At 36.3% G+C, this 23,608-nt stretch overlaps 1 protein-coding gene across 1 annotated transcript in view; it reads left to right on the top strand.

The window, feature by feature from the left end:
* Positions 1 to 1,482: 1,482 nt before the first annotated feature.
* The window catches only part of LOC143433950 (uncharacterized), a 290,476-nt gene continuing 268,350 nt past the window's right edge, over positions 1,483 to 23,608 (top strand). Inside the window, exons 1-6 of the mRNA XM_076928190.1 lie at positions 1,483 to 1,607; positions 2,761 to 2,833; positions 11,262 to 11,599; positions 13,505 to 13,598; positions 18,199 to 18,536; positions 20,463 to 20,556. Coding sequence (XP_076784305.1) covers positions 11,478 to 11,599; positions 13,505 to 13,598; positions 18,199 to 18,536; positions 20,463 to 20,556 — 648 coding nt within the window. The 5' untranslated portion in view covers positions 1,483 to 1,607; positions 2,761 to 2,833; positions 11,262 to 11,477. The remainder of the gene's footprint in view (positions 1,608 to 2,760; positions 2,834 to 11,261; positions 11,600 to 13,504; positions 13,599 to 18,198; positions 18,537 to 20,462; positions 20,557 to 23,608) is intronic.

The raw sequence follows: 23,608 nt of genomic DNA, 5'->3' as shown, positions 1-23,608 counted from the left end.
CCATGGGGAATGATCACCAGACTGCCCCTCCTTCACTTTCTGTCCCACACTTTGTCTCCATATTTGCTCCCTTGAGTGTTTTGTTACTCCTTCTAAGTAGGACCGAGGCATCCACACTTGGTCTTCCTTCTTCATGAGCTTCATGTGGTCTGTGAGTTGAATCTTGGCTGTTTCAAGCTTTTTGGGCTAATATCCACTTATCAGAGAGTAAATACCATGTGTGTTCTTTTGTGATTGGGTTACCTCACTCAGGATGTTATTTTCTAGTTCCATCCATTTACCTAAGAATTTTTCGAATTCATTGTTTTTAATAGCTGAGTAATATGCCATTGTGTAAATGTGCCACATTTTCTGTATCCATTCCTCTGTTGAAGGACATCTGGGTTCTTTCCAGCTTCTGGCTATTATACATAAGGCTGCTATGAACATAGTGGAGCAAATGTCCTTGCTATATGTTGGAGCGTCTTTTGGGTATATGCTCAGGAGTGGGACAGCTGGGTCCTCAGGTAATGCTATGCCCAATTTTCTGAGGAACCACCAGACTGATTTCCAGAGTGGTTTTACCAGCTTGCATTCCCACCAACATTGGAGGAGTGTTCCCTTTTCTCCACATCCTTGCCAGCATCTGCTATCACCTGAATCTTTGATCTTAGCCATTCTGACTGGTGTGAGGTGGTATCTCAGGGTTGTTTTGATTTGCATTTCCCTGATGACTAAGGATGTTGAGCATTTCTTAAGGTTCTTCTTGGCCATTTGAGTTTCCTCAGTTGAGAATTCTTTGTTTAACTCTGTACCCTATTTTTTAATGGGGTTATTTTGTTGTCTGGCGTCTAATTTCTTAAGTTCTTTGTATATATTGGATATTAGCCCTGTATTGGATGTAGGATTGGTAATGATCTTTTCCCAATCTGTTGGTTGTCGTTTTGTCATATTGACAGTGTCCTTTGCCTTACAGAAGCTTTGCAATTTGATGAGGTCCCATTTGTCGATTCTTGATCTTAGAGCATAAGCCATTGATGTTCTGTTCAGGAACTTTTCCCCTGTTCCTAGGTATTCGAGGGTCTTCCCCACCTTCTCTTCTATTAGTTTCAGTGTATCTGGTTTTATGTGAAGGTCCTTTATCCACTTGGACTTGAGCTTTGTACAAGGGGATAAGAATGGATTAATTTGCATTCTTCTACATGCTGACCTCCAGTTGAGCCAGCACCACTTGTTGAAAATGCTGTCCTTTTTCCACTGGATGGCTTTAGCTCCTTTGTCAAAGATCAAGTGACCATAGGTGTGGTGGATAGCCCTAGCCTCTTCTTGTAATGGTAACTCCTCTCCTGGGAGGGGCTGCGAAGGAGGAGAGAATCTTGTAAACCTTCTGTCCAATCAAATTTGTTAAATACAGGCTACAGCCAGTGATTGGGCAGTAGAAGAGGAGTGGAAGGAGCCAGAGGCAGGGAAAGGAGATAAGAGGAAGACCAGGAGAGAGTGAGAGGGGGTGCGGAGTTGGCAGTTGGTCGAAGCAGAGGGCAGTTGGTGGAGAGGGAGAAGATGAAGAAGACCTAGGAAATCGCAAGTTGTTAAGAGCTCTCATAGCCGGGGAATAGTGTAGTTTAATGGTAAATCTGCCCAATCTAGGCATGCAGCATTCATTTGATACTTATTGACTTGTGTCTTTTCTTCTATGGACTACCAATGGGCGAGAGATTTACCGCAACACATAGGTGTTTGGGTTCATTTCTGGATCTTCAATTCTATTCTACTGATCTTCCTGCCTGTCTCTGTACCAATGCCATGCAGTTTGTATCACTACTGCTCTGTAGTACAGTTTGAGGTCAGGGATGGTGATTCCCCCAGTAGTTCTTTTATTGTTGAGAATAGTTCTCACTCTCCTGGGGTTTTTGTTATTCCAAATGAATTTGCAAATTACTCTTTCTATCTCTATGAAGAATTGATTTGGAATTTTGATGGGGATTGCATTGAACCTGTAGATTTCTTTTGGCAAGATGGCCATTTTTACTAAGTTAATCTGGCCAATCCAGGATCATGGGCAATCTTTCCATCTTCTGAGATCTTTTTCAATTTCTTTCTTCAGAGACTTGAAGTTCTTGTCATACAGATCTTTTACTTGCTTGGTTAGATTCACTCCAAGATATTTTGTATTATTTATAACTATTGTGAAAGGTGTCACTTTCCTAATTTCTTTCTCAGCCTTTTTATCCCTTGAGTAGAGGAAGGCTACTTATTTGTTTAGTTGATTTTATAATCCTAGCTGAAGATTTTTAATATCAGAGTTTCTTTAAAGCATAGATTTCGAACTCTATAAATTAGTATTTGATTTTAAATAAACAGCATAAGATTTTTTATCTAAACCTGTTATATTCATTTCCTTTTAAAATGCCATATTAAATGAAAGTACATTTTTCCTCCTCGGTTTTCTGAATGTTTTCTTTAGTTTCTTCTTCTTTTTTTAAAATGTTGGGTTGAATGCAAGTACCTAACATTCTCAACACTCATAAACTTGAGAAATGGGGAGTGCCTTAAGATTTTCATCAGCCTGAATTAGTACTTGAACAGCTCAGACAGGAATACATAGAAAACAAAATACATTTTATATATTCTATCTTGGCAAAATTTTCAAGTCCAGCTAGAAAAGTGATGGTTACCAATCCATTCATTTGAATAATTTTAGAAAAGTATCTGCACATTTCAGGAACTCTGTTTTGTAAAAGTTGAATTTTGAGTATAATTATTTGAAAATATGGTTTTTAGACTGAAATGTGAACCTGAACCTCCAACAGAAGATTCAGAACAGCCTCAGGTGAACTTGGATGGTACCAGTTTGGTAAGTCAGTTGTAATCAGAATACTATTTTTCTTTGTCAAGTAAGGTTGTATAGAAATACTTTAGGCACTATGAGAAATATCCCATGAGCAATAGCAGGCATACTCACTCTGCAGAGATACATACAAGCAAAACTCCAATGCATAGAAATGTAACAATGAATAAATTAACAATTTAAAAATGACACTTTTTAAAAATTAGATTTAGCTAATCAGTTGTGTGTTGTCATGGGACTGCCCCATTGAGTATGGAATAGTGACAACTTGCAAGACTTGGTTCTCTCCTCATACTGTGTGTGTTCCATGGAATGTACTCCAGTTATCACGCTTGGTTTCAGCTACCTATACCCATGAAACTATCATGTCTGTCTAAAATACATACACACACATACATACATGCAAACATACATATATGCATACATATGTATGTATTCTGCTAGAGAGCTAATAACTCTAAACCTCTAGTAAATATTATCTATTATCTATTATAATATAAATATAAATATTTATTTATAATATAAATATAAATATAAATATTTATATATTATATATATAATATAATATAAATAATAGATGTTATCTATTATTTGTGAATCTCACACATATGGATGCTTTTTTAAAACATATACTCCCATTCTTGTCATCCAACATATCTTTGAGATCCCTTCCCAACTTCATGTCTCCTCTTTCATTTCCCCCATCTTTCTTTTCTTCCTTTTTTCCTTTTTTATTAGATATTTTATTTACACTTTAGATACCATCCCTTTCCCCATTCCCCCCCTTAGAAAACCCTTATCCCATGCCCCCTTTTCCTTTTTGCATTTATACATTTTTAAAAAAATGTTAATCATAGGCTTTGGTATTGCTCAATCAGAGGTGTAACCCACTACCTAACTACCCATTACCTAGATATATCAACTATCTTTGACTGGTGGAGATACATGAACATCTGCCTCCCTGTCTCCCCCCTCTTTCTCTCTTTCATCACCTAGCTTCTCCTCTCCTTCTTCTCCTCCTCTTCTTACACCATCTCTTCCTCTCAGTATTCCTCCCACCTTAGCTCCTCCTACATATCACCCTTCCTGTTAAAATGAAACTTTTCTCTCAAAATACAATTAAAGCATAATTATGCCAATTTGTACCAGTGAGGTACAAGATAGTCCTAATACCCCGTCCATCCTTTTGTTGACTAACCAGCACCTCTGTCATCTATCCTAACTAAAACGTTTAGTTCTGAACCTGGCTTTAGAATGAATGTCAGTTGACAATCATCCACTCAAATCTTTTCTCTCAAGGTAAATAGCCAGGATTGGCTATGAGGCTATAAGTTTTCAACCCCATCAGAGATCCAGAATGACTGAGTTAACTATAATTGTGGGAAGCACAAAGCATAGCTTCTAAAACTTAGCCAATTTATAGAGACCTCTGAACACCTGGACAGTCTCTCTACTTCAAAATGTTGGAGCATCTGTTCTTCCGCCTTCTGGCCCAGGATCATCTGACAGACCTTAGTGCTGCAGAATTATTAAGGGCTGATTACTCTGTCTAGGCAGATATAATCAGTCGACTATTCTGCAAGTGTGTCCTTTTCTGGACAGTAATTTGTCTGTAGAAGGAAAGAGGCAATTCTTGCCTAGTGGCTGTCTCACCACAACTGGAGTAACTCCAAAGATGCTCAATTTCTTCTTAGAATTCAATATAGGAAGCTGTCGGGAGCAGACAGGTCTCTAATCAAAATGAACATTAATACAGAAATGTTTGTCATGTCAATTCTGTGGATTTCTGATGTTTTGAAAATCAACTATCCATGTAAAGTAATCTGGACTGTTGCCTGTTAACTCCACTCAGCTATTTCTAAATAAAACATAGAAAACACCCTAACAATAAACTCCAAGCCATGAATTTGCTATAGTCCCTTAACTCACAGGCTGACCATCTCAAATCAGTTAAAAAAGTTAAAGAAGGGCTGGTCTAAGCCTTGTATTCCTAAATGTGTTATACTGGTACAATGCCTATGAGAGTAACAATATTCATCTCACTCTTATATCAATAAGAAGCTCATACCAATGAAAACCTTAAAATTTGTAATCAAAGTAAATTGGTGCCGTTTAAGAATTTATATCTTCATCTTGATACTAATTATACAGATTTCTACTAATAGGTGATGGCTATGCAATAAACCCTAGCTAATCCTCTCTATTCCCACAAAACCACTACTTTTCCCTAGAAAAACAGCCCAACATTTACCACCTTAGTCCCCAAGCCCAGGGAATAGGGGCGTTGACTCTTCATTAGCTTCTTCAAGCTGATTATGGGTGTTGAGATATTAGAAGAGGAGTGGGAGGAAGAGCAAATTGACAAGCCTCTGATGCTGTGTCTTCACTGCCTCCAGATGGAATTCCCAGACCTCAGAGGTTTGAGCAGGTCTGCCCAGCTTGCTTGTTGAGTAGATACACCAAGGCTGATCATTCTGCAATATACAATTCTCAAAACAAATTTTAGTATCAAGATAGTTTTTTTTAAGAGGGCTGACATTTTATTAAGGATGTTGGTTCTAACCTCTTTTCTTTTTTTCCCTCTTTTATTGGATATAATATTTACATTTCACATTTTATCCCCTTACCACATCCCCCCCCCAGGAACCCCTTATCCAATCCCCCCTCCTCCTGCTTCTATGAGGGTGTTTACCCACCTATCCTCCAATACCCCTCCCCACCCTCAGATTCCACTCCCCACTCAGTGCTCAGCCTTCCAGGTACCAATGACCTCGTCTCCCACCTATGCCCAACAAGGCCATCCTCCCCTACATATACAGCTGGAGTCATGTGTCTCTCCATATGTGCTTCTAGGCTGGTGGTTTAGACCCTGGGGAGCTCCGGCTGGTTGGTATTGTTGCTCTCCTCATGGGGCCCCCAACCCTTAAGACTCCTTCAGTTTACTCTCTAACTTCTCCATTGGGAACCTTTGATCAGATTAATGGTTAGCTGCGAGTATCTGTCTCTGGGTATGCCTTTTACCATAAAGGGATGTTGAATTTTGTCACATGTTTTCTCAGCATCTAGTAAGATGATCATGTGGTTTTTTTCTTTGAGTTTGTTTATATAATGGATTATGTTGGTGGATTTCCAAATATTGAACCATCTCTGCTTTCCTGGGATAAAGCCTACTTGATAATGATGGATGATTGTTTTGATATGCTTTTGGATTGGGTTTGCGAGAATTTTATTGAGTATTTTTGCTTTGATATTCATAAGGGAAATTGGTCTGAAGTTTTCTTTCTTTGTTCTGTCTTTGTGTGGTTTAGGTCTGAGTGTAATTGTGACTTCATAGAAAAAATTGGGTAGTGTTCCTTCTGTTTCTACTCTGTGGAATAGTTTGAAGAGAATTGGTATTAGGTCTTTCTTGAAGGTCTGATAGAATTCTGCCCTAAAAATATCTGATCCTGTGCTTTTTTTGGTGGGGAAACTTTTGATGACTGCTGCTATTTCTTTAGAGGTTATGGGACTGTTTAGATGACTTATCTGCTTCTGATTTAACTTTGGTACCTGATATCTGTCTAGACAATTGTCCATTTTGTCCAGATATTCCAGTTTTGTTGAGTATAAGCTTTTGTAGTAGGATCTGGTAATTCTTTGAATATTTTTAGTTTCTGTTGTTATGTCTCCCCCTACCATTTTTTGGTTTTTCGAGACAGGGTTTCTCTGTGTAGCCCTGGCTGTCCTGGAACTCACTCTGTAGACCAGGCTGGCCTTGAACTCAGAAATCTGCCTGCCTCTGCCTCCTAAGTGCTGGGATTAAAGGCGTGAGCCACCTCTTCCTGGCATGTCTCCCTTTTCAGTTCTCATTTTATTAATTTGGATACTGTCTCTGTGCCCACTGGTTAATCCGGCTAAGGGTTTATCTGTCTTGTTGATTTTCTCAAAGAAGCAGCTCTTGTTTTTTTTTTTTGTTTGTTTTGTTTTTTGAGTCTTTGTACAGTTATTTTTGTTTCTACTTGGTTGATTTCAGCCCTGAGTTTGATTATTTTCTTCTGTCTACTCCTCTTGGGAGTATTTGCTTCTTTTTGTTCTAGAGCTTTCAGGTGTGCTGTCAAGTTGTTAGTGTATGCTCTCTCCAGTTTCTTTTTGTAGGCACTTAGAGCTATGAGTTTTCCTCTTAGCACTGCTTTCACTGTGTCCCACAAGTTTTGGTATGCTGCGTCCTTATTTTCCTTAAATTCTAAAAAGTCTTTAATTTCTTTCTTTATTTCTTCTTTGACCAAGTCACAATTGAGTAGAACATTATTTAATTTCCATGTATATGTGGGCATTTCATTGGTTTTGTCATTATTAAAGATCAGCCTTAGTCTATAATGATCTGATAGGGTGCAAGGGATTATTTCAATCTTTTTGTATCTGTTGAGGCCCATTTTGTAGCCAGTTATATGGTCTATTTTGTAGAGGGTACCATGAGGTGCTGAGATAAAGGTACCATTTTTTTTATTTTACAATGAAATGTTCTATAGATATCTGTTAAATCCATTTGGTTCATTACTTCTGTTAATTTCACTGTGTCTCTGTTTAGTTTGTTTCCATGATCTGTCTATTGCTGATATTGGGGTGTTGAAATCCCCCACTATTGTTGTGTGAGGTGCAATGTGTGATTTGAGCTTTAGTAAAGTTTCTTTTTTGTATGTGGGTGCCCTTGCACTTGGAGCATAGATGTTCAGAATTGAGATTTCATCTTGATAGATTTTTCCTTTGATAAGTATGATTTTTCCTTTGATAAGTATGAATCCTTCCTTATCTGTTTTGATTATTTTTGGTTGAAAGTCAATTTTATTTGATATTAGAATGGCTACTCCAGCATCTTTCTTGGGACCGTTTGCTTGAAAACTTGTTTTCCATTCTTTTAGTCCGAGGTAGTGTTTGTCTTTGTCACTGAGGTTTGTTTCCTGTATGCAGCAAAATTCTGGGTCCTGTTTATTTATCCAGTCTGATACGCTACATCTTTTTATTGGCGAATTGAATCCATTGATGTTAAAAGATATTAAGAAAAAAAGATTGTTGCTTCCTGTTATTTTTTGTTATAATTCTACCTCTATGTAGAATTATGTTTTTTTAGCTATCTTCTTTTAGAGTTGTTGGAAGCTTCCTTGCTTTTTCTAGGTTGTAGTTTCCCTCCTTGTGTTGGAGTTTTTCATCCATTATCCTTTAAACTGCTGTATTTGTGGGAAGATATAGTGTAAATTTAGTTTTGTCATGGAATATCTTTGTTTCTTCATCTATAGTAATTGAGAGTTTTGCTGGGTACAGTAGTTTGGGCTGGCATTTGTGTTCTCTTAGGGTCTGAATGATATCAGTCCAGGATCTTCTGGCTTTTATAGACTCTGGTGAGAAATCTGGTGTCATTCTTATAAGTCTGCCTTCATAGGTTACTTAGCCTTTTCCCCTTACTGCTTTTAGTATTTTTTCTTTGTTTTGTGCATTTGGTGTTTTGATTATTATGTGACAGGAGGAATTTCTTTTCTGGTCTAGTCTATTTGGAGTTCTGTAGGCTTCTTTTTTCTTCATGGACATCTCGTTCTTTAGGTTAGGGAAGGTTTTTTTGTATAATATTTTTGAATATATTTACTGGCTTTTAAAGTTGGGAATCTTCACTCTTATCTATATCTATTATCTTTATATTTGGTCTTCTCATTGTGTCCTGGATTTCCTGGATGTTTTGGGTTAGGAGCTTTTTGCATTTTACATTTTCTTTGACAGTTGTGTCAATGTTTTCCATGGTATCTCCTGCACATGAGATTCTCTCTTCTATCTCTTGTATTCTGTTGGTGATGCTTGCATCTGTGACTCCTGATCTCTTTTCTAGGTTTTCTATCTCCAGAGTAGTCTTTTTTTTTGAGATTTCTTTATTGTTTCTACTTCCATATTTAGATCCTGGATGGTTTTGTTTAATTCTTTCACCTGTTTGCTTGTGGTTTTTTTTTTTTTTTTTTTTTTTTTTTTGCAATTCTTTAAAGGATTTTTGTTTTTCCTCTTTAAGGGCTTCTACCTGTTCACCTGTGTTCTCCTGTACTTGTTTAAGGGAGTTATTTATGCCCTTCCTAAAGTCATCTATCATCATCATGAGAAGTGATTTTAAATTTGAATCCTGCTTTTTCAGTGAGATGAGGTGTCCAGGGATTGCTATGGTGGAAGAATTTGGTTCTGATGATGCCAAGTAAATTGGTTTCTGTTGCTTATGTTCTTACACTTGTCTTTTGCCATGTGCTTAACTCTAATGCTACCTGCACTCATTGTCTCTGAGTTGAGCCTCTCTTTCCAGTTATTTTGCTTGCGTCAGACCTCCTCAGAGTCCAGATGTCTCTGTGATCCTGTGATCCTGAGCTGCTGGGTGGAAGAATTTCTGGGATTCAGGCTTCCTCTGGAATCCTGAAATTCGCTGCTCTGAGTGCAGTGTTTCCTTTGATGCTCTGTGTGGAGTGGTTGCTCTAGGATGGCTCAGGATATGGTGTCTTTACAGGAGCAGACCAGCTAGTTTCTACCCCAGCCAAAAGGGTGCAATAATGTTTTCTTTATTGATCACAGTAGGACAATTGCACACATGAGCTCACAGAGGCTATGACTTTATGCACAACACCTGTATAAGATGAAACCAGCCAAAATCCAAGTCAAAAAGCCCCATCCATGTCTGAGAATATATATGGTAATTAATGGCTGCTGAACAAGTTTGAGTAAATTTTCTTCAAATATGCTGCCACTGCAAAGCTACCCATGTCCAGTAGATGATTCTACACTCTTGTGTACAAAAACAGAACTAATTAGACTCTTGGGTTTTGAAACAGACACAAATGCAAGACTATCTACAAACAGGTATGCTTGCACACACACACACAAACACAAACTCACACACACAAACACAAAGACACAGAAATGGGGGCAGGGAGAATCTTGAAGTTGGATAAAATAGGAGCAACTGGAAGCAAGAAAATGGAGAGTGAGTTTGATAACAAACACATGATATGCATAAATGAATTTTTCAATGAAATGGTGCCTATGGAAAGATTAAATTGATAACTTGAGCTTCCACAAACTAAGAACTTGTGAGCTTCATGATAGAAATAAAATGAGAAAATACAGATGAGAAACCAGACACAATATTTTGAATAGATTTAAAAGTCATGTTTTCATAATCTTTATTTACATATCATAAATGTCTAATAATATGTATAGAAATATTCCATAGTATGATAAAGAATCCATTTGAAACTCTCAATATATTAAATATGTATTTTCCCGAAGAAATAGAAATTGCCAAAAAACAGGAAAAGATATTTACCATGATTAAACTTAGAGCAAAGTAAACTTAATCCAGTAGATTCCATTTCATTCTTCTGTAGTAGTTATAACTCTGTTTTTTAAAGGCAAATGTAAGGATTCTTGAAGATGTGGAGAAATAGAACCACCCCATACAACTGGAGTGGATGTAATATTGAATATTACATTTCAAATATGTTGTAAATTTCTAAACAATTAAATTGAATGACATCCAAGGGCCCAAAGTTCCACTTCTCAGTGCATTTCAAGGTAAAATAAAAACATATATCACACATTATGGATGTTCATGACAATATTATTCATAATAGCCAAAAGATGGAGACTGCCTTAATGCACATTAGTTGACAAACGGATGTAAAAATCTAATGCACTATACAAATTCCACTTAGCAGCTAAAATATATTGAAGCAATTTGGATTATGAGAAAGAATGTTTCATACTATATTGTGTTTATTGTCCAATAACTTTGAATGTACTCAAAGTTATTGATAGTAAGAATAAGTACATTGTTATGGGTAGTTTTGATTGTCTTCTTGACACAAAGTAGAATCAGTTTGGAAATGTGTCTTCAATGAGAAAATTCTTAGATTAAGTTGGCCTGAAGTCATTCCTGTGAGGGAGTTTTTGAATTTGGGTCACTGGGTTTGAAAGACTTACTGTGAATTTGGACTGCACCATTCTTGGGCTGGGCCCAGGGATATTGCAGTCTTGACTGACTGTAGTGTTAGCATGCATGCATTCATTGTTCCTGTCTGTGGATGGACTATGGCTAGCTACCATATGTTCCTGCTCCTTTGGCTTTCCTGTGATAATGGACTGTAACTTGGAGTATTTAGCTAAACAAACCATTTCTACGTTAAAAAAAGAAAAACAGGAAAACTAATGAGTGTATTGAAAAAAATTAATGTAGGAAACTTTGTCTATTAAAACACAACAGTTACTTGGGCTGGAGAGATGGCTCAGCAGTTTAGAGGTCTTGCTGCTCTTCTGATGGTCCTGGTATGAATCCCCAGCACCCATACACAGACATACATACTGACAAGAGACTCTTTCCCTTAAGAGAAATAAAAGAATTAAAGTCACTTATTCTTAATATTAATTTTCATTAAAGATCAGTGAAGAAGCTGATAAGCAGAAAGTCATCAGGTTACAATCAGCAGAAAAGCTAAATGACAGTTCGGTGCATTCATCAGAAGACCAGAATCAAAGAGTGGTTCGTGCTTCCGAAAGTGGAAATCACAGTGCAACTCATGTATCAGAAAACCTGAATTGCAGTTTGGCGTGCACATCAGCAAATGAGAGTCAAACTGAGGTGCCTGAAAGCCTCATGAACAGTGTGGTGCATGAAGCAGAAAAGCCGAATCGCAGTGCTGCAGCCGTAGTTCTTCAAAAACAGCATGGAAAAACTAAAGAGCAACCCATTCCTGTTGAGAATCGACAAGAGGATGGGTAAGGCCACCGTGATATTTAACAGTAGATGTTACTCCCTAGTGATGCTCATAGGAAAGATGACCATGCTGGATACTTCTTAAGCATGGCACCATCAGACGTCCATGATCATAAGATGCTGATAATCAATCTTATATTATGTTTTTTAATTTTGTGGACATGTTTTTTTTTGTAAAAGACAACCACAGTTGGCAAACTCATGTGACAACTTACATTCTAGAAACTGGAGTAAAAGCGAGTTCTGATTGGAAATTAGAATAGCAAACAGTGTTTTGACAGTGTCTTGACAATATAGCACAAAGTTATTGAGTGTGGGTTGTTTAAGCATAAAAGTTTTGCTTCTCTGCACTAACCTTTTCCTTGACCTGTATTATTTCTCAGTACTTGTAGAGTGTGTCAAGGTAGCTATCCATCAAATGACATCTACTGAAGAATATTTAGAAAGTCCACACGCGTGCGCGCACAAACACACACACAGTACACACACTACAAACATGCACACACAATAGCCACAGACTCACATAAAACACACACACCCACATATAAAAATGACAGCAGTCTCAAGAATAAAACTATTGGATGTAGAAAATTAAATAGAGTGGTTTTGCACTTAGTTTCATGGATCCAATAATTGATGCAGTTTTCTCACATTAGGGGAAGTGAATGATTGTTGAGAGAATGTTATTTTATAGCTACTGTTGTCTGCTGATAAATAAGTTCAATCTCACCCATTTCTTTACAATATGTGATTTATCATCAAGAAAATATTTAATGAGATTTATCAAAATCCTTGCAATTATGAAATATAGAACACTGAACTCTCCACTTTTATTTATTCTTTTCACACAGTATAGTAAAAAGATCCATTTAGTTGGTATGAAGAACTAATGAATATATTAATTAGGATATCAAGACATAGTTTCAGTAGATACAGAGGCCATTATCCAATTAAAAAGAGTTTATACAGATTCATCAGTAATTTTTGATATGGGTCAAAGGTTTTCATTCAATATCTGATTCTGTTTGTTGTTAATGTTAGAAGAAGATTGTTAATATCAGAGTTTCTTTAAAGCATAGATTTGGAAATCCATACTTTGTTGTTTGATTAAAATGAACCCCATAACCAGTTTTTCATGTCAACATGTTGTATTCATTTTCTTTAAAACACAACGTTAAATGAAATTGAATTTTTAAAACATTTTTTTCTTCAGTTTTCTGACTGCCTTACGCAGTTTCTTTTGTTAATTTAATCTTTGTTTTATGGTAAACTTAATATATGAGGATTGCCTTAAGGTTTTGGTCAGCCTGAATACATACTAGGACAGGCTCAGTCAGCAATACATAGAAAACCCAAATACATCTTGACATGTAACTCACACACACAGAGAGACAGACACAGGCACACAGAAACACAAGCACAATGCACTCACACATGCACTCACACACACAAAGAGACAGGTGTGTGGGAGGGAGACTGAGATAGATATCTCTCTGGTCATCGTGCCTATCCCCATTTCAAATGTGAAAACCATGAGATAATCATAGGGAAAAATCTGCAGGACTTTGCTTCTCTGTCAGACTTTTCACTATATTGAACACAATAAAAGATTGTAGTGTTTGTTAATTCATATGGACCTGAAAATTTAGGACCTATATGGAAATGCTGAATACAGGTTGTAATTTTCATGTTTTATAGCCCTGGGACTTCACCCAGAAGTTAACATAGCCAATTATTCTTTACATTTTGTACATTTTATCTTGGCAAAATTTTCAACTCCAGCTAGAAAAGTGATGGTTACCAATCCATTCCTTTGAATAATTTTAGAAAAGTATCTGCACATTTCAGGAACTCTGTTTTGTAAAAGGTGACCTTTGATTATAATTATTTTAAAATGTGGTTTTCAGACTGAAACGTGGCAACCTGAAGACAAAGGTTGAATCAGAATATTCAATAGAAGATTCAGAAGAGCCTCGGGCGATCATGGATAAAATACTTTTGGTAAGTCAGGTGTATTCAGAACACTGCTTTCCTTTGTCAAGCAGTGTTGTATAGGAATACTTGAGGCACCATGAGAAACATCCCATAAGCAATAGCAGGCATATTCACTCTGCAGAAATACATACAAGCAAAACTCCAATGCATAGAAAAGAAACAATGAATGAATTTAACAATTTAAAAATTAGACTTAGCTAATCATCTCTGTGTTGTCATGTGACTGCTTTAGTGAATATGGAATAGAGAGAACAACTTGCGGGACTTGGTTCTCTCCTCATACTTTGTGTGTTCCAGGAAATGTACTCCAGTTACCAGGCTTGGTGTCAATTACCTGTACCTTTGAAACTATCTTGTCTGTCTGAAATACACACATACACACACACACACACACACACACACACATGCATACATGCACGCAGGAATGCACAAACACACACACACATACATACATACATACATATGTATGTATTCTGCTAAAATGCTGATAACACTAAAACTCTAATAACTTTAAAGTTGATGTCATCTCTTACTTGTGAATCTAACACATGGATAAATTTTTAAAGCATATACTCCCATTCTTGACATCCAACATATCTTTGAGGTCCCTTCCCAACTTCATGTCTTCTCTTTCATCTCCCCATTCCTCTTATTCCTCCTATTTTTCTCTTTGTTCTTGTTCATTTTTAATTTTTCTACCAAGTGTGATTACTGCTGGTCATATATTTTTGGATGTGGAGCCATCTCCTGAATGGTGATCAACTTCCAGCATCTACACCTCCTCCACCCAAAAACTTCACCCATCATCACCAGCCATCAACTACCAATATCTCCTCAGAAAAGAATGGAGCCTCATGAGCCATTCCTCTGTACATTCTGTCATTCGGACTGCTCTCTGTATGTTGTGTGTAGGTAAACATAGCTGCAATGAGTTCTTGAAAGTTGGTTTCTGTTTTGTTCTATTGAAAGTGCCCTTTGCCTTACAGAAGAAGCTTTGCAATTTTATGAGGTGCCATTTGTCTAGTGTTGATCTTAGAGCATAAGCCATTGATCTGTTCAGAAAATTCTCCCCTGTGTGCACATGGTCCAGGCTCTTTCCTACTTCCTCCTCTATTAGTTTCAGTGTATCTGGTTTTATGTGGAGGCTCTTGATCCACTTGGACTTAAGGTTTGTAGAAGAGATAAGAATGGATCAATGCGCATTCTTCTACATGAGGACCTCCAGTTGAGCCAGCACCATTTGTTGAAAATGCTGTCTTTATCCACTGGATGGTTTCAAAACCAGTTTCCGGTTTTGTTGATTGTTTGTATAGTTCTTTTTACTTGGTTGATTTCAGGCCTGAGTTTGAATATTTCCTGCCTTTGAGTATTCCTGTGTGTATTTTGCTTCTTTTTGTTTTAGTGTTTTCAGGTGTGATGTGAACCTGCCAGTGTATTTTATCTCCAGTTTCCTTTTAAAGGCATTTTAGAGCAATGAATTTTCCCCTTAGCCCTGCTTTCATTGTGTCCCATAAGTTTTGGTATGATGTGCTTTCATTTCATGGGTTGGTAGGGGAACACCTTCATTGAAGCAGGGGTAGCTGAGAAGGGATAGGGTGTTTCTGGGAAGAAAACCAGGAAGGGGAATAACATGTGAAATGTAAATAAAGAGAATACCTAATAAAAATGAAAAATAAAGAATTGTTTTCTATGTGTGGAAAGTACAATACAGCCTACATAATTTTATATATATTAATATATATATTTTACATAAACACACTTATGAACTAATAGTGAGTTTGGCAAATTAACAATATATAACCTTATTGTAGAAATCAGTTTTCTTTTTGTACACCAGCAAAAAATTAAATTACAAAACTTCCATTTGCAGTAGCATCAAATACAGTATTTTTTCAGAAAAATGTTAATTCTAACATTGAAAAATGCAAAAGTTAAATTACTTATTGAAAAAGAAACAAAATTAGGTTACATATAATGTCTTATCTTCACATTTACTGTTTAAAATCTAATCAGGAAGAGACTCTGATAATGGCTTGTAGACGATGGGATAAAATTGAGAGCCCAGAAAATTAACCCTGATTTTTGGTCAGTTGGCATTTAGAGAAGGATCAAAGAAATTTGGCAAAACTGGATAAAGTGCAAAGACCATAATTATATATTGAACTTATATATTGTTCATATATATATAATACTTATATATTGTAACTCTACCTCATGCCACCCATAAAAATTAGCTCATGGATGTAAATTTAAGAGCTAGAATGGTGAAACTTGAAGTTGTGAGACAAGAACATCTTTATGATTTTGTGTCAGAAAGAATCCCTAGATATGCCACTGAAACCTTGATTTTGAAAATGAACAGCCTAGTTGTGATTGAACTGGCAAGTTATGCTCACTGATGTAATAGTGACATAAATGGCATGGATTTAATACTCACTCTAAAAGATGGAATCCGTTAATAATATTGTAAACTAGGCCAAAACTTTCTGACTGCCATGATCATCGATATAAGGGAGACCTAGTACTATTTTTCAAAATGATCATTGTACTAAATTGTCCCATACGTTCCCATCTTTATACCCATAGATTAGTGTATCTCTCAACCCTCATTGAAGGAATTTCCTTTTGCAGATGGTGATTAATACAGAGAACAGTAGCTGTTGAGTGTATTACCATCAATACCACTCATTTTCCTCCCAAGATTTTTTGATTATTGATTAGAGGATAAAAGGAGTGTAAGCAGTAGATAGTGGACATCTTCAATAGAGTTTCATTTATTGACCATGGTAGAAGAATTGTGTACATGAGCTCACAGTGGCCATGACTTCATGCACAACACCTGTGTAAGATGAAGCCAGTACAAACCCAGTCAAAAGGCCCAATCCATGTCCGAGAACCTATTTGGTAACCAATGGCTGCTGAACAAGGTTTATAAATTTTCTTCAAATATGCTGCCGCTGCAATGCTACCCATGTCCAGTTCATGGTTCTACACTCTTACGTACACAAACAGCACTAATTAGACTCCTGGGTTTTGAAACAGACATACACACAAGACTGCCTACAAACATGTATGCGTGCACACCTACACACACACAAACATACAAACACACAGAAATGGGGGCAGGGAGAATCTTGAAGTTGGATGGAATAGGAGCAACTGGAAGCAAGAAAATGGAGAGCGAGTTTGATAAAAAAAAACACATTATATGCATAAATGAATTTTTCAATAAAATGGTGCCTATGGAAAGAATAAATTGATAACTTGAGCTTCCACAAACTAAGAACTTGTGAGCTTCATGATAGAAATGAAATGATAAAACACAGATAAGAATCCAGACACATGATTTTGAATAGATTTCCAAGTCATGTTTTCATAGTTTTTATTAACATATCATGAATGTCTTATAAAATATATAGAAATATTCCATATTGTGGTAAAGAATCCCATTTGAAACTTTCAATATCTTGAATATATATTTTCCTGAAGAAATAGAAATTGCCAAAAAACCAGGAAAAGATATTTACCATGATTAAACTTAGAGCAAAGTAAACTTAATCCAGTAGATTCCATTTCATACCTCTGTAGTAGTTATAACTCTGTTTTTTAAGGCAAATTTAACGATTCTCGAAGATATGGAGAAATAGAACCATCCCACACAACTGGAGTGGATGTAATATTGAATGTTACATTTCAAATACGTTGTAAATTTCTAAACAATTAAAATGAATGATATCCAAGAGCCCAAAGTTCCACTTCTCAGTGCAATTCAAAGTGAAATAAAAACATATATCACACATGATGGATGTTCATGACAATATTATTCATAATAGCCAAAAGATGGAAACTGCCTTAATGCACATTAGTTGACAAAAGGATGTAAAAATCTAATGCACTATACAAATTCCACTTAGCAGCTAAAATATATTGAAGCATTTTAGATTATGAGAAAGAATGTTTCATACTGTGTTGTGTTTATCGTCAAATGACTCTGGATGTACTCAAAGTTATTGGTAGTAAGGATAAGTGCATTTTTATGGGTAGTTTTGATTATCTTCTTGACACAATGAAGAATCAGTTTGATAATGTGTCTTCAATGAGAAAATTCCTAGATTAAATTGGCCTTTGAGGGATTTTTTGAATTTGGGTCTCTGTGTTTGAAAGACTTACTGTGAATTTGGACTGCACCATTCTTGGGCTGGGCCCAGGGATATTGCAGTCTTGACTGACTGTAGTGTTAGCATGCATGCATTCATTGTTCCTGTCTGGCTACCACAGGTTCCTGCTCCTTTGGCTTTCCTGTGATAATGGACTGTAACTTGGACTATTTAGCTAAACAAACCATTCCTATTTAAAAAAAAGAAAAACAGGAAACTAATGAGTGTATTGAAAAAAATTAATGTAGGAAACTTTGTATATTAAAACACAACAGTTACTTGGGCTGGAGAGATGGCTCAGCAGTTTAGAGGTCTTGCTGCATGTTTGATGTTCCTGGTATGAATCCCCAGCACCCATACACAGACATACATACTGACAAGACACTCTTTCCCTTAAGAGAAATAAAAGAATTAAAGTCACTTATTCTTAATATTAATTTTCATTAAAGGTCAGTGAAGAAGCTGATAAGCAGAAAGTCATCAGGTTGCAATCAGCAGAAAAGCTGAATGACCGTTGGGCGTATGCAACCAACCAGATTCAAAGGGTGGTTCGTGCTTCCGATAATGGAAATCACAGTGCAATTCATGTATCACAAAACCTGAATCGCAGTTTGGCGTGCACATCAGCAAATGAGAGTCAAACTGAGGTGCCTAAAAATCTGATGAACAGTGTGGTGCATGAAGCAGAAAAGCCGAATCGCAGTGCTGCAGCCCTAGTTCTTCAAAAACAGCATGGAAAAACTAAAGAGCAACCTGTTCCTGTTGAGGAGAATCGACAAGAGGATGGGTAAGGCCACCGTGATATTTAACAGTAGATGTTACTCCCTAGTGATGCTCATAGGAACGATGACCATGCTGGATACTTCTTAAGCATGGCACCGTCAGACTTCCATGATCATAAGATGCTGATAATCAATCAGATGTTATGTTTTCCAATTCTGTGGACATGTTTTTTTTTTATTTTTGTAAAAGGCAACCACAGTTGGCAAACTCATGTGACAACTAACATTCTAGAAGCTGGAGTAAAAGGGGGGTTTGATTGGAAATTAGAATAGCAATCAATGTTTTGACAGTGTCTTGACAATATAGCACAAAGTTATTGAGTGTGGGTTGTTTAAGCATAAAAGTTTTGCTTCTCTGCACTAACCTTTTCCTTGACCTATATTATTTCTCAGTACTTGTGGAGTGTGTCAAGGTAGCTATCCATCAAATGATATCTACTGAAGAATATTTAGAAAGACACACGCACGTGCACACACACACAAACACACACACACTACACACACTACACACATGGACACACATAAAATATCCACAGACTCTCATAAAACACACACACCCACATATAATAATGACAGCAGTCTCAGGAATAAAACCATTGGATGTAGAAAATTAAATAGAGTGCTTTTGCACTTAGTTTCATGGATCCAAAAATTGATGCAGTTTTCTCACATTAGGGGAAGTGAATGATTGTTGACAGTATGTTATTATATAGCTCCTATATTCTGCTGATAAATAAGTATAAGTTCAATCTCACTCATTTCTTTATGATATGTGATTAATCATCAAGAAAATATTTAGTAAAATTTATCAAAATCCTTACAATTATGAAATATAGAACACTGAACTCTCCACTTCTATTTATTCTTTTCACACAGCATAGTGAAAAGAGATCCTTTGAGTTTGTATAACAAACAAATAAATATTTTACTATGGATATTAAAACATAGTTTCAGTAGATAGAGAGGTAATTATCCAATTAAAAAGAGTTTATACAGATTCATCAGTAATTTTTTATATGGGCCAAAGGTTTTCATTCAATATCTGATTCTGTTTGTTGTTAATGTTAGAAGAAGATTGTTAATATCAGAGTTTCTTTAAAGCATAGATTTGGAAATCCATACTTTGTTGTTTGGTTAAAATGAACCCCATAACCAGTTTTTCATGTCAACATGTTGTGTTCATTTTCTTTAAAACACAACATTAATTGAAAGTGAACTTTAAAACATTTTTTTCTTCAGTTTTCTGACTGCTTTACACAGTTTCTTTTGTTAATTTAATCTTTGTTTTATGGTAAACTTGAGATATGAGGATTGCCTTAAGGTTTTGGTCAGCCTGAATTCATACTAGGACAGGCTCAGGCAGCGATACATAGAAAACCCAAATCCATCTTGACACTTAACACACACACACACGCACAGACACAGGCACACACAAACACAAGCACAATGCACTCACACATGCACTCACACACACAAAGAGAGAGGTGTGTGGGAGGGAGATTGAGAGAGATATCTCTCTGGTCATTGTGCCTATCCCCATTTCAAATGTGAAAACCATGAGATAACCATAGGGAAAAATCAGCAGGACTTTGCTTCTCTGTCAGACTTTTCACTATATTGAACACAATAAAAGATTGTAGTGTTTGTTAATTCATATGGACCTGAAAATCTAGGACCTATATGGAAATGCTGAATGCAGGTTGTAATTTTCATGTTTTATAGCCCTGGGACTTCACCCAGAAGTTAACATAGCCAATTATTCTTTACATTTTGTACATTTTATCTTGGCAAAATTTTCAACTCCAGCTGGAAAAGTGATGGTTACCAATCCATTCATTTGAATAATTTTAGAAAAGTATCTGCACATTTCAGGAACTCTGTTTTGTAAAATGTGACCTTTGATTATAATTATTTTAAAATGTGGTTTTTAGACTGAAACGTCCCAACCGGAAGACAAAAGTTGAATTGGAATATTCAATAGAAGATCCAGAAGAGCTTCAGAAGGCCGTAGAGGAAATACTTTTGGTAAGTCAGGTGTATTCAGAACACTGCTTTCCTCTGTCAAGCAGTGTTGAGGCACCAAGAGTAACATCCCATGAGCAATAGCAGGCATATTCACTCTGCAGAAATACATACAAGCAAAACTCCAATGCATAGAAATGAAACGATGAATGAATTTAACAATTTAAAAATTAGACTTAGCTAATCATCTCTGTGTTGTCATGTGACTGCTCTAGTGAATATGGAACAGAGAGAACAACTTGCGGGACTTGGTTCTCTCCTCATACTTTGTGTGTTTCAGGAAATGTACTCCAGTTACCAGGCTTGGTGTCAACTACCTGGACCCATGAAACTATCTAGTCTCTCTGAAACACACACACACACACACACACACACACACACACACACACACATACTGGCACAAACAAGCTCACATACATATGTAATTACACACACACATACATATATACATACATATGTATTCTGCTAAAATGCTGATAACACTAAAACGCTAATAACTTTAAAGTTGATGTCATCTCTTACTTGTGAATCTAACACATGGATAAATTTTTAAAGCATATACTTCCATTCTTGATATCCAACATATCTTTGAGATCCCTTCCCAAATTCATGTCTTCTCTTTCATCTCCCCATTCCTCTTATTCCTCCTTTTTTCTCTATGTTCTTGTTCATTTTTAATTTTTCTACCAAGTGTGATTACTGCTGGTCATATATTTTTGGATGTGGAGCCATCTCCTGAATGGTGATCAACCTCCAGAATCTCAACCTCCTCCACCAAAAACCTTCACCCATCGTCACCAGCCATCAACTACCAATATCTCCTCAGAAAAGGATGGAGCCTCATGAGCCATTCCTCTGTACATTCTGTCATTCGGACTGCTCTCTGTATGTTGTGTGTAGGTAACCATAGCTGCAATGAGTTCTTGAAAGTTGGTTTCTGTTTTGTTCTATTGAAAGTGCACTTTGCCTTACAGAAGAAGCTTTGCAATTTTATGAGGTGCCATTTGTCTAGTGTTGATCTTAGAGCATAAGCCATTGATCTGTTCAGAAAATTCTCCCCTGTGTGCACATGGTCCAGGCTCTTTCCTACTTCCTCCTCTATTAGTTTCAGTGTATCTGGTTTTATGTGGAGGCTCTTGATCCACTTGGACTTGAGGTTTGTAGAAGAGATAAGAATGGATCAATGCGCATTCTTCTACATGAGGACCTCCAGTTGAGCCAGCACCATTTGTTGAAAATGCTGTCTTTATCCACTGGATGGTTTCAGAACCAGCTCCTGGTTATGTTGATTGTTTGTATAGTTCTTTTGACTTGGTTGATTTCAGGCCTGAGTTTGAATATTTCCTGCCTTTGAGTATTCCTGTGTGTATTTTGCTTCTTTTTGTTCTAGTGTTTTCAGGTGTGGTGTGAACCTGCCAGTGTATTTTATCTCCAGTTTCCTTTTAAAGGCATTTTAGAGCTATGAATTTTCCCCTTAGCCCTGCTTTCATTGTGTCCCATAAGTTTTGGTATGATGTGCTTTCATTTCATGGGTTGGTAGGGGAACACCTTCATTGAAGCAGGGGTAGCTGAGAAGGGATAGGGTGTTTCTGGGAAGAAAACCAGGAAGGGGAATAACATGTGAAATGTAAATAAAGAGAATACCTAATAAAAATGAAAAATAAAGAATTGTTTTCTATGTGTGGAAAGTATAATGCAGCCTACATAAATTTACATATATTAATATATATTTTACATAAACACACTTATGAACTAATAGTGAGTTTGGCAAATTAACAATATATAACCTTATTGTAGAAATCAGTTTTCTTTTTGTACACCAGCAAAAAATTAAATTACAAAACTTCTATTTGCAGTAGCATCAAATACAGTATTTTTTCAGAAAAATGTTAATTCTAACATTGAAAAATGCAAAAGTTAAATTACTTATTGAAAAAGAAACAAAATTAGGTTACATATAATGTCTTATCTTCACATTTACTGTTTAAAATCTAATCAGGAAGAGACTCTGATAATGGCTTGTAGACGATGGGATAAAATTGAGAGCCCAGAAAATTAACCCTGATTTTTGGTCAGTTGGCATTTAGAGAAGGATCAAAGAAATTTGGCAAAGCTGAATAAGGTGCAAAGAACATAATTATATATTGAACTTATATATTGTTCATATATATATACATATGTATATGTATATATATACACACACATATGTATATATATATATATATATATATATATATATATATATATATAATACTTATATATTGTAACTCTTTACCTCATGCCATCCATAAAAATTAGCTCATGGATGTAAATTTAAGAGCTAGAATGGTGAAACTTGAAGTTGTGAGACAAGAACATCTTTATGATTTTGTGTCAGAAAGAATCCCTAGATATGCCACTGAAACATTTATTTTGAAAATGAAGACCCTAGTTGTGATTGAACTGGCAAGTTATGCTCACTGGTGTGATAGTGACATAAATGGCATGGATTTAATACTCACTCTAAAAGATGGAATCCATTTCTGATATTGTTAACTAGGCCAAAACTTTCTGACTGCCATGGTCATCGATATAAGGGAGACCTAGTACTATTTTTCAAAATGATCATTGTACTAAATTGTCCCGTACGTTCCCATCTTTATACCCATAGATTAGTGTATCTCTCAACCCTCATTGAAGGAATTTCCTTTTGCAGATGGTGATTAATACAGAGAACAGTAGCTAGCTGTTGAGTGTATTACCATCAATACCACTCATTTTCCTCCCAAGATTTTTGATTATTGATTAGAGGATAAAAGGAGTGTAAGCAGTAGATAGTGGACATCTGCAATAGAACTTTATTTATTAAACATGGTAGAAGTGTGTACATGAGCTCACAGAGGCTATGACTTCATGCACAATACCTGTGTAAGATGAAGCCAGTAAAAACCCAGTCAAAAAGCCCAATCCATGTCTGAGAATCTATTTGGTAATTAATGGCTGCTGAACAAGTTTTGTAAGTTTTCTTCAAATACACTGCCACTGCAATGCTACCCATGTCCAGTACATGGTGCTA

Source organism: Arvicanthis niloticus, unplaced genomic scaffold (genome assembly GCF_011762505.2).
Source record: "Arvicanthis niloticus isolate mArvNil1 unplaced genomic scaffold, mArvNil1.pat.X pat_scaffold_65_arrow_ctg1, whole genome shotgun sequence".
In the NCBI taxonomy this organism is placed as follows: domain Eukaryota; kingdom Metazoa; phylum Chordata; class Mammalia; order Rodentia; family Muridae; genus Arvicanthis; species Arvicanthis niloticus.
Note: the sequence above shows the minus strand (reverse complement) of the source record. Positions and strands in the feature narration are given on the sequence as shown.